Here is a 12,606-nt window from a genome sequence, read left to right on the forward strand (position 1 = left end):
AATAAAGGAAGTAGAATTAGAGATAAAAAAAAATGTCATAACCAGAAAAACACCGTTTTGACTTCTCTGATTTGACTTTTTACCCTCTCACCCTTCTCTTTTCCTGCAGAACGTACGGTCCAATATTAAGTCTGTGAATTTCTTGGTACTGATTTTTCTTTGTTTATTTGGAGTTGAAGGAAGCACTGAACACCATGTCAGCTTACTGGATATGTCAGAGTCTCTTTATAGTTTTAAGAACTCAGAAAAAAAAAAATCCTTTAACCTCATCACAGTTTTCAAGTCTAAAGACGGAACATGCTTTATCCCTATCACCTATAAACATCATACTGATTGTGAGTGGGATAGTTCGAGTCTTTACTAGGATTAAATCCAAGTATTTTGGCTGGGTGTGCAAATACTGTTTAATTTCTAGCAAAGCTGTTTTCAAAAGTCAGCTTTATTTTACCAGCTTATGCTTGAGTCAAATTGACACACTTGTTATTGGTTTGTGGATATTTATTCTTTGTCTCTCTGAGCTTTCATTCTTCATCTACAAACTGGCCGTCATAATGACACTTGTCTTTCAGGGCTGCTATAAGGATTAAACATTAGCAAAGATCCCTTCTCACATACAACAAAACAGTGCCTGGGATACAGTAAGGACTTGACCAGTGTTGATTCCCTCCTCCCTCAATCCCTTCCCCTCTTCTTTCCTCCATCAATTCTCTTTCTTTCATGTGTTTACTGAAGTACTCTATTAAGCATTTAGAGTATAGAGAACATAGAGACTATGACAACATCCTAGATTTTCTTAAAAGTTAGTACAGAAAATAAGAAGTAAACACACTGCAGTATGATGAATGCTATGATACCGCGAACACAGTTTGCAGTATGAGCTAGTAGGAAAGAACCCGACCCTAATTATAACGATGGAGGTGGGAGATGGGAAAGACATCCTAGACCACCTATCAAAAATTACAATTTCAAGATTTGGTGACGTCGAAGAAAAAAACCACATTGTTAGTAGTAACATAGCATAGTAAACATTTAAGTTCAGAAATACTCCTCATTCTCTTTGTTCAGTGTTTTTTTTTTTAATTTTTATTTATTTATTTATTTATTTTGGTTTTTCAAGACAGGGTTTCTTTGTGTAGCTTTGCACCTTTCCTGGAACTCACTCTATAGCCCAGGCTGGCCTCGAACTCACAGAGATCTGCCTGCCTCTGCCTCCTGAGTGCTGGGATTAAAGGCATGCACTGTTCAGCGTTTTTACATACTCAACAGTTCTGTTCTCACTGCCTCATTGGATCCCCTGTTTCCCTGTTTCAGTTCTTTACTTACTTGCTGGGTTAAACCCTTGATATTAATTATTTTGCTTATGTTCCTAAACTCTATTTTCTCCATTTCTTTCCTGATTCAAGCCATCATGGGCTTTGCATACAAACAGCCCTGGGTCAGAGAACAGAGGAAAAAGAGGCAAGCTTTGTCTTTTGAACTTGCAAATCCACCTTTGTAAATCTGGTGGGAGTCATAGATTGGATGGCCACAATTTTCACTGTGTAGGACCAGTCTCCTGAGAGAAAAAAGTAATTGTCCAGCTCTTATATTTGAATTTAAATATCAAAACCCAAGCCTCCTGTGACTCAGAAGAGGAAATTTAAATACTAATTATAGGATGATAAAAATACACAATGCCTTGGGCCATTTTCCTTTTCAAAAGGAGAAAAAGGTTTTGAGCAATAGGATGAATGAGAATTTAGATTTGATAAATTCCTCAGTGGAGAATGAGGGTTCTATTACTTGGAGTTGAGTTTAGGAGGGATTGCAGGGATAAGAGGAATCTGACAGAAACAAATTTGTATCTAATTTGTCTCTAGTACTAGTATGTGAATGAATATTTTTATCTAACATGGCACACAAGTTAGTGCTGATTTAAAAAACATAAATAATTCTCTGTTATGTGCATAACATAGTCAAGACTTCCTTAAACCTAGAGGAAGGCGAGAAAGTCTTGAGTGAGAATCTGCATGGACATAGACTGTCCTGATGTTCCTTGGGAGGAGGACTGTTCCAAGGCTCTTCACAGGCCTAGGAAAGATCATCAACACGAGACTGGGTACCTATGCATGGCAACAGGTACCAGAGCAGGGAAACGGCACGTGAGAGGAAACCAGGATATGGAAAGACAACAGGATAACAAAGATCCAATTTGTTCTCTGATGTTAAGTACCCCCTGATGCTCCCTCAACAAGTGTGCGTGTGCACAAACAAGTACACACTGAGATTAGCCCTGGGGGTTAACAAAGGAGATGAGTCAGGGTCCGATATCTGACTGAAAATTAAAAGCCAGAATAATAGATTTACTTTACACTGGTAATTTTATATTTTTCTACTATTTAGAAGGAATGGGAATTTGAGGGATAGGCTAGGTTCTGTTTAGGAAATAGAAAACCTTATCTGTGAATGTGTGAATTTTCCTACTTTTTCTTCAATTGAGAAAAAATGGTTGACTGTTCTCTACATAATAAATTTTAGTCATTTCACACACACCCCATTCCTCTCTTTCATGCCCTTCTCTGAACCACGGGTTCTCTTCTTCTCAATGCATTGATCTCCTACTTTCACATCTTCCTTTTGTGCACGGAACACTAAGTTCATGAGAGTCGGTTTCTGAGCATTGGTGGGAAGTTGTTCAGTAGACCCAATTGAGGAAAATAATCCCCAGGCTTGCCCACAGGCCAGCCTGGTGAGAGACTCAGATGAGGTTCTCTCTTCTAAAATGACCCTAGCTTGTGTCAAGTTGACATAAAACTATCCAGCACAGTATCCCGTTTTTAAGTTTATATTATGAAATTACTTGTCTGCTTTCCATACTGTTTTTTCTCTTTCTTTTTTTTGGGGGGGTGGACTGTGGTATAAATGTAGTTGCCAGTTAATTATCCTCATTTTGTTTATGCTTAACACACATATATACCACTGATATAGTCAAATACAATATTTAATATTGTCTATTAATTATTACAATAAAAATACTTCTATTTGTTTCTCATCTGTATTCCTCATGAGATTGCAAATTTCAGATGTGGGAGTTTCTGCGATTGTACTCCTGTGTGTTTGGAGCAAAATAAATAGCAATCAATAAGTCAGGCAAAGTAGGAGAAGAAAAATTTCATATAAAGTAGAAGTTTCTTATAGTTCCAAGACATATGAGAAAATGTGAGTTTTTTAGATGATTGGAAAACTTTAGCTTTGCAGAGAAAGATGCAAGGCCTTAGCCTCAAGTCCAGATGAGATCGTGACACCCTTGCCTCTGGTTTAAAAATGCTTTCAGGCCTATTTTGTTCCCTTCTTTGGGTTGAGACCTCTACGGCCTCTTAAGGGTACCTTTCTGTTCAGTCAGTTCAGTTTGATTTATTTCAGAGCTATGACTGTTGAGTAGGAGCGCACAGGCTTCATTCCTGTGACAGCCTCCTGGGAAAATATTCTGAAAAATTGATCTAACAGCCCTTATGCCTTTCTGGAAAAGAGAAAGCAGCCATTTGCTTTCTCCCCCAGCTGTACAGAGAGCAAATGCCCTTGGTATCTCCAACCCCAAGTAAGGTTGGTATAAAAAGAATTTTGGTTTTCTCTCCTCTAGGTTCTTCTGCATACAACAATATGGCTCACTGTCGAAGGTCACTGGTGTCTCTGTTATCTTGGACAACACTTACTAGAATGTAGGATTCTGACTAACTCTCAGACTTTTGTCTTTGAAACAAAGAAACTAATATGTAAGAGTCTTTAAAAATGCAGTAGCCACAAAGCCTGCCTAAGTCCTACAACAATGACAACAAAACTTTACAGTTTATAGCCAACAAAGCCCCCTCTAAATAGTTATCCCTGTATCCACAGAGAAACTTGGCTCTCATCCCTCAAGAAAGAAGCTTCCCTTTGCAACAGACAGGGGCTATTATGAAGGTCTACAATTGGCAAAAAAGAAGAGACTAAGTGGTCACGGGGTGCTCAGTCCCAACTAGTATGTCTAATGTAATCCTACACTAGGGCTAAGGGAATATTGGGGAAGAGGGGCCAGAAAGATTGTCAAATCTAGAGAGCCAGAATTCTTGCTGCTATAAAACTCCTCCTCGACATCTCGGGGAAGTTGAACCCATAAAATCTCAGTATGGTTGATGAAACAAGACCTTATAATGACAACACTTGTCAACATGCCAGGTGGAAGGGGAGATTTCACCAGGCTCCACCTCTAGATGAAGAACTACAGGCAATCAGTGACTGATGAGAGGGGAGACTGTTTCCTTTAGGGATGAATGTCCTCCTATGTTATACAATCCCAAGTAGTTAGCGCTAAAGACATGTCTATATCAGCAACACTATATGGACTCAGTAGGTTTTATGTACACACACACACACACACACACACACACACACACACACACACGCACGCACGCACACGCACACACACGCACATATAAATAAACATGTATGTGTATAAATATGTAGTAACAGTTATAGAAGAAGAGAGATCATAAATTTGAGAGTGTGGAGGAGGGACATGAGAGGAGTTGGAGGAGTTATAAGAAGGGGCAGAAATATTGTAAATAAAAGATTCATGTATGAGATTCTAAAAAAATCCAAATTAAAACAAAATAAAACTATAGCTTGACTATATGAACAGGTGATTTAATTTGTTTTATAATGTCATGAATGTAATTTAGATATCCCAACATGGAATCGGATCAAACCATCTCACCTTGGTAATGAGAGACAATCAAGATCCAACCATTGATGATAAATCAATAATGACTTCAGAAAAAATTATCCAGACATAAGAGTACAAATTCCAGAATCAAAATAAGTATACACTGTGCATGGTAACACTAATCTGTAATCCTCCCACTTAGGAGGTTGAATCAGGAGGATAATGAGTTAGGAAACAGCCCAGGCTGTCCATGGTGAGACCATTTCTCAAAGTCAAAGTAAGAACAGAGTCTTCTGTATCAGTCTTTCCAAAAAGAACTAAAGCCAAGAGGTTTTGGAAAAATGGTTTTCACACATGATTACCTGACACTAACTGAATGCCTTCTAATCTCGGCTCCTCTTTGTATTGTGTTTATGATATTTGTTTCAGACATAGAGGTGTTTAAAAAATGTTCACACTAAGGTCTAAGTGCTTGTGTGTGCTCCCACATGCACATTTATGCCTGAGGATTGCCTCAGTGGTCAGGAGCTTTGGGGACAATCAGCCAGTTTGCATAGTGTCAGGATGCCATCCGTTGTACATTATGGATCTTATAAATATGAAATAATGGGCGTCGGTGAGGGACAAGGTCCCAAGGGGCACTTTCATATTCTGTGTTCTAAAGTTACTTCTGTAAGATGGAATATTATGAAAAGGAATCAGCACACACTTGTTTTTAATACCACATCGTTAACGATTGGTGTGTTCTGAGTTCAGCTCCCCATCCTACTTTTCAGCCCAGACACCACTGCTGGAATCCATGCCTGAATCAGGTAAACTCTAATTAAACTCAGTGTTCTAAGAAGTGCCTGAGTCCAGACATTCAGAGAATAAGGGAGTAGTGCAAGGAATGATAACAGCAGGCGTCCACCTCAAGTCTCAGAAATGTGGACGACCATCTGACCAGAGGGATGGGACTAAACTCTGGTATGATCGGCAGCTTTTTAGTTGCCATAACCATTTCCTTCATCCTTATAAACTTCGCTGGTCAGAAACATAAGACAGTTTCTAAAAACACACTGTCTTTTGCCTCCTTAGATCTCAGGTCTCAATAAAGGAAAACTTCAAGATTCAATTCCTGCTTCTGCACATGTGCCTTTTGGTGACAGGTGGCATGGATTCCAGCATTCTGATTGCAAGTCTGTGTTTTTAATGGTTGGCTACCTACATGTCCTTGCTTTCTTAGAGGGGAAGTCTGGTTTATATTCATGTTTACTTTCCAATGCCTGATAAAGAGTCTGGCGAGGAGTTCTACCTATGGGAAAATTCAATATACTGTTCGTTGAATTGAACAGACTAAGAATAAGGAAAAGAACACCTCAGTCATTTGTACTTTCTTTTTTCAAGACAGGATTTTTCTCTGTGTAGTTCTGGGCACCCTGAAACTTGCTCTATAGACCAGGCTGGTCTTGAACTCACAGAGATCCCTGCCTGCCTCTGCCTTCCAAGTGCTGGGACTACAGGCGTGAGCCACCCCCACCCAGTTTCTACTTTTTAAGTAGTGCTAATGATATTTTATTTTCACCTTCCCTCACAGCACGTAGTGTTTTGAGGCAGACAGATAATATCAATGAAGACATAGTAGTCATGTGCAATATGGTAAATGATGCGCAGCCTCGGGACACACGGGACAAACTGCAGAGAGAGCGCTGTTACCTTCGTATTTTTCAGACAGCTTATTCGTTGTGCACCGCTGTTCTCTCGTGGTGCTTGTAAAAAAGAGAAAGCGTTTCTTTGTTTCATACTGGACACAGTTCCGGGTTTCTTCCTCTGTTAGACCTAGAAAGTGAAATACAGGCAAAAGCCCCTGAGAACGCACCATTGAGAATTCAAGGAAGACGGCCACGTGGCTCTGGCCACTGTCATGCGGCTGGATACTGTCATCAGCTTCTAACCTGCTCAGCTCTAATGGACAGTTTTGCCTGGAGATTCAGCCTCACACAGGTCCTGAGGAAATCCCAAATGGAAGAGGTTCTGTGAGTTCCCATCATCTTCACCCTCGATACTGGTCCCGGGAAGCACCGGTGAGGCCACTGAAGCCCATCCCTCAGGCCTGTTGTCTCTCCCAACCTGCCCTTGTTGCCACAGTACACAAGGGACCCTAAGGATTATTTTTTTCTGCTGTGCACTGCTTCTGGGTAGCCCTGCGCATTAAGTCTGCGTCTCACGGTGTGACCCACGTTTTGGACTCGGAGCTGTCTTGGTGAGGTGTGAGCCACTTGTGCACGGTCTCAAGAATGAACCTGTGCCACCCATCCTTCCCTCAATGTTCATTTTCATATTTATTAGGGCTTCCTTCCCATGACCCGGTTACTCATTCCATCCCTCCTCCTCCTCCTCAAACCTTTTTATTATAATAGAAATTCTCAAGTCTTGACTGATGAATTCTTCAGACTCTTTTGTTGGCTGTTTTGTCTCCTTATCTGAATTCAAATCTATATTTGGTGCCATTTTCCTGCTGTCTCAAAGAAGACAGTCCTACATAATTTCTGTCTCTTCAGGTTGGGAGTTGGAATTAACATCTTCCCAGATCCCCAGGACTGCTTTCATTGGGTGGCTCTCTACTGTCATGTAAAAACCTTGATGTTTGGAGGCTGAAACCATTCCATTAGAAGACCTTTACCAATCCCTGTCCTTTGCCAATGTCTTAGCATCAGTTGTTAAAGCTTTTGACAAGGGGCTGGAGAGATGGCTCAGAGGTTAAGAGCACTGGCTGCCCTTCCAGAGGTCCTGAGTTCAATTCCCAGCAGCCACATGGCGGCTCACAACCATCTGTAATGAGATCTGATGCTGTCTTCCAGCATAAAGATATGCGTGCAGATAGAGCACTGGTATGTATAAGAAATCTTAAAAACAAAAAAAAAAACAAAAAACCCCAAAACCTTTAAACCTTCTTTTGCCGGGCGGTGGTGGCGCACGCCTTTAATCCCAGCACTCGGGAGGCAGAGGCAGGCGGATCTCTGTGAGTTCGAGGCCAGCCTGGTCTACCAAGTGAGTTCCAGGAAAGGCGCAAAGCTACACAAAGAAACCCTGTCTCGAAAAAACCAAAAAAAAAAAAAAAAAAAAAAAAAAAAAGTTTTTGACAAGCGAATATCTGAATCAGTTCCATCACAATGCCTACAATCATGCTCACTGACCTGAGAGCCTCTCTGTGAGGCTAGGATGGCACAGGGAGATGGATCTAGAATACCTGAGAGTGGAGGTGGTACTGCTTATCTGGGATAATGTGAAGGGAATTGATGCTTCCTATGTTCTTCCCAGAATTCCAAGACATCTGACTGTGCACGGGAGATCGGCTGTAACGCCAGCTCTTAACCACTTTAGAGCAAAGGCTTTACCGAATTCTGGCACTTATGGCTACAGATTACAATGCACAGAGACAAGTACTGTGAGAGCTTTCGGTGTACATCGGATGGGGTCTGATGTCAAAGCGAAGGCACGAAGGCACAAATTTTCCAGAGGAGATGGAAGTAGATGTGAATTAGGTCAGCTTTCAATTTTCTTTTACTTTTTATGTTTTAAGTCTGACACATTTGAAGGTACCTGTTATGTGTTAGGAGTGGAAAAACATAGTATGAAGCCCTTGTGTTTGCATTTCCAACTCTAACACAGAAGATGCTATTTCATTCAGTCTTGAGGAATAAATATGTGCATCTGGTAACATTGTTTTTGTAAGTCAAAATATGAAGCAATGGTAGCACTTTCGTGAATCTACAGTTTACAGTTCTTTTTTCTTGTTCATTTGATTTTTTAAAGGTTATAAATTAGAATTAAATGTTATATGACTAATTATAAGACAATGATTTACCTGAGGGCAAAGTTAATTTCATATACTTGAGGACCACGCATGCTCCCTAAAAGAAATGAAGGATGATTCTGTTCCATGGTGTTGACAAGACAGTGATAAAAGAAGCAGTGACTTTTTGCGCATGCTCTTTGGTCCCTAAGAGTGGTACACTGCATGGCCTCTGCACATATTAACTGGGGGAGTCTCCCTGGTGCTGTGGTACCTGATCTGTCACACCTGACTGTCTCTATGCTTTGGCAAAGGAATGAGTGTTTCTGTAGCCTTTCGTTCTCTTTTGAATGAGCAGGCCAGCAGCACCAGTCAAAACACTATGCTCAAAGATTTGTCTTATTAACATACAGTAAAGGCTTAGAAATAATTTTAAAAAAACATTATGCTGAGAAATACTGAGGTGATTATTTTTTTCTCCTCAAATTCAGAGCAGAAGATGACTTCCTCACAAAGGGACTTTAAAATTACCCTCTTGTTTAGAATATCTCCATTATTTACAGTTTACACCGTGTTTGTGAAATTCTTTCACCTTGTGTGCTGAAGTAACATCAACTTTTATTCAAGTTTTTAGCATATTGATGGGGCACCGAACAACAGAGGAAAGAGAGTGTAAAGGGGTGCAAACAAAACACAGTTCGGTTTAATTGTATTCTCGAGGGAGAAGTACCATGGAGCACCCAAGCTATTTTCAAAAAGGAATGAAAAGAGGTATAATTGCTATTAAATAAAGTCTAACAATACCTTAAATCTCAATCTAGCTTTAATCTTATTCCTAGATAAAGAAGGTGAGAAAGAGAAGGTTCATTCAGAGAGGGACATGCAGGGAAGCCCATTCCATGGAGAATTCCATTCTAGTAGCATTTGTTCTGTCCCAGTATGCTTCATTTTCCTCATAATTAAGATTGCACGGCAGTATTACTGTAGCTCAAAAGTTTTCTGAACATAAAAATATCCATAGCATAAGAATATTGAACACACAGTGGTACTGGATATATGGGTTATAGCCATGTGCATTTGTATGCTGTAAATACTATATATATATATATATATATATATATATATATATATATATATAATGTCTGTGTGTATATCTAGTGTATATGAATATGTGTGAGGGTTTATTTTTAGCTTCCTCTCTCATCTCAACCTTTGTTTCTCTGTCCCTTTGTCTTACACCATCAGGTCATTACCTAAAATCATTAAAAGAGAATAATTGCTATTGAATTTGCTGTAAATTTTGTGATATGTTATTTGTTATCAAATGTTATAAGTAAATTATGTAAAAGTTTGAAGATCTTCTTTTGTGTTCTTGAGGTACTGACAAGCATCTCCCTTAAGTGATCATGTCTGACATTGGGCCACAGAGGCTAAACATACTTTTTTCTTCTTCTTTTGGTCATTATTTAATATTTTTATTTTATTTTGTTTATTTCATTGGGAAATAATGGTAACCAGAAAATAACTCATAATATGCCTTTGATTATTCTTCATCTCAATTTTGCCAACAACAAAAAAGATCTAAATAAAATCAAAGCAGAGTCATTAGAGGGAAGGAGTTAGGAGAAAAGATGTATCCCATGTTGTTGTCAAGCCAAACAAAGAAAAGCCCACATACCTGAGTTCTTAAGCTCCTGGCTGCTAAATTGGTAGAGAAGGTCATACTTGCCCCCGAGGGAGCCTGAAGTGAAGTAGTGGGTCCCAAAGTCATCAAATATCCGGCTGTACAAAGCTGAGTTGTATTCTAAAGGCAGATGGTGAAGGGCTTTTTGAAAGACATCTGAAAGCTGCAGGTCTGCCGTTTTCATTGTGAAATTTAAGACTTTGATTGCTTTATGGATCCTGACAAAGCTAGAATCCTAAGAAAAAAGGGACAAAAAAGCATAAGAAAAAAAGGTCAAACTAAGGAAATGAAGACAGAGATAATGATAATGTGAGGCATCCATTCTTGAAATGTCGTCAACTTCTCATTAGCCCCATTCCTCCCACAGCATGAAAATAATTAAACTCTATTGCAGGTTTTCACACACAAGCTGTAATCTCCGTGCCCCACTCCAGCATCTATTCCCGCAATGTTCAAAGTGTTAAACAGATGAGACTATCTCAATAATGTACACCATGTAGCTTTGAGTGCTCTCTCTACCAAGGAAGAGATCAGTGATCAGCAATGTCAGTCTTTATGACTGTCTGTGCACAGCTGTACCACCAGTGAGTTTTTACTGAATGCAAATAGTTGAAAATAAAAAAAAAAAGATGACAAAAAGATCCAGCTATAAGTGTTGTGCATGATATTCAATTGCTGTGGGATGGTCTGTATGTCAAATTACTCTGACTGGTCAATAAATAAAACACTGATTGGCCAGTGGATAGGCAGGAAGTATAGGCGGGACTAACAGAGAGGAGAAATAAAAGAACAGGAAGGCAGAAGGAGTCACTGCCAGCCGCCTCCATGACAAGCAGCATGTGAAGATGCCAGTAAGCCACAAGCCACGTGGCAAGGTATAGATTTATAGAAATGGATTAATTTAAGCTATAAGAACAGTTAGCAAGAAGCCTGCCACGGCCATACAGTTTGTATGCAATATAAGTCTCTGTGTTTACTTGGTTGGGTCTGAGCGGCTGTGGGACTGGTGGGTGACAAAGGTTTGTCCCGACTGTGGGCAAGGCAGGAAAACTCTAGTTACATTCACTAATCACAAAGAAGCATTAAATTCCGTAGACTTCAGCTGTCTACTGCCAGATGAAGAAAATATGCACCAGATGACATTTCATACCCTCAATGCCAAAGAACACCACATTTTCTGTCACTAAGTAATGACATTAAACTAATTCTTTATAGTTCAACTCTGCCACCCATATGCAAAAGTGAGAAGGCTTTCTTTTTAATTGCTGTGTTTTTGCAAACACATCTGCTTGTTTCTTCATTTCTTATTATGTAGGTTAATTTGAGGTTAAACAGTTGATACTGTGTTATGGTCTCATGCCTCTGCATTCTCCCACATAACTCCTGGCATTTATGAGCATATTCAGGTACACTGTGTTTACAAATTATGTATTCTATCTGATCTCTCAATTCTAACAAACTGTGTTATGTAAGTGATGGTAACAGAATAACTACCATGTTTTAGCAAAAAAGATTTTATTGTAACTGTTAATTATAAACCAGTCATTTTCCTGTATGCTATAATTATGACATCAAAAACCGCTAATGCAAATACCAAAAACACTGCAAGGATAAAAAGGAGCTGTCATTTACTCTTTCTCTCCATATGTTCTTGTCTTCAATTTAATTTTTGTTCTGTTATGTCAGAGGCACTCGTTGTAGAAGTGAACAAGGCAGAGGAAGACTTTTTTGTTGTGGATTTTATGTTTCAGGGTGTGCCCACCAACTCTACTTATGAAGTTTTACACTTGAACTTTGTCCAACAGTCCCCAAACTTGGAGTATCTCTGTGCTTTTGGGAGGAGCCAAGCATCTTTAATGCATGCTTTTGGAGGTTCAATATTTACAGTTTTCATTACAGAGGACATCCAGGGAAACATATGCTTGACTTTGACAGCTCCACGTAGCAGAAGCACAGGCATGATGCACAGCAACTGTATGGAGGCTGGAACTGGCTAGTCTAGACCAAGAAGGTACATTATACCAGAGTCTCAAGCAATGTAAACACATTTCACCCCTTCATAAGATCTTGCTGTGCCTGGATTATATTGTGTAGTTTAAGCTGTGTAAAGTAAATGAGAGATTCACCAAGCCTCACAGAACTGATTATGATTTGGCTCTGAAGTGATTCTCTGCCCAGTGAATAAGTTTAGTCAGATCTGGGATTGACAAAACAAAACCACAGCACACATTGGGTTCAGTGGAAGGGTATGGTTCAACTCACAGTATTTGCAGACTAAGAAAGGCCACAGTAGCATTTTCTCCTTGGATAGACTAGAATAAGGACATGCTCTATTCAGATGGACTCTGTCTTCTATGTTCATCATGATATTGAGTTGAGCCATACGAGGGCGACAATTTTAAGGCAGACTGGTTGAAAAGCAGCAATTTCATGTACTTTAAGCTGTAAATAGCCCCAAGGTTTTGA

The 12,606-nt window shown here is 39.6% G+C and overlaps 1 protein-coding gene across 2 annotated transcripts in view; it reads right to left on the bottom strand.

Annotated features, from left to right (window-relative positions):
* The window catches only part of C6 (complement C6), a 78,436-nt gene that overhangs the window by 27,151 nt on the left and 38,679 nt on the right, over window positions 1–12,606 (bottom strand). For both annotated transcript variants that reach the window (XR_013044721.1, XM_042261492.2), the window contains exons 8-9: window positions 10,135–10,375; window positions 6,377–6,499 (exon numbers count right to left, since the gene is read on the bottom strand). Coding sequence is in view for 1 of the 2 variants with exons in the window: in XM_042261492.2 (XP_042117426.2) it covers window positions 6,377–6,499; window positions 10,135–10,375 (364 nt within the window). In the remaining variant the exon portion in view is untranslated. The remainder of the gene's footprint in view (window positions 1–6,376; window positions 6,500–10,134; window positions 10,376–12,606) is intronic.

Source organism: Peromyscus maniculatus, chromosome 15, assembly GCF_049852395.1.
Source record: "Peromyscus maniculatus bairdii isolate BWxNUB_F1_BW_parent chromosome 15, HU_Pman_BW_mat_3.1, whole genome shotgun sequence".
NCBI lineage: Eukaryota > Metazoa > Chordata > Mammalia > Rodentia > Cricetidae > Peromyscus > Peromyscus maniculatus.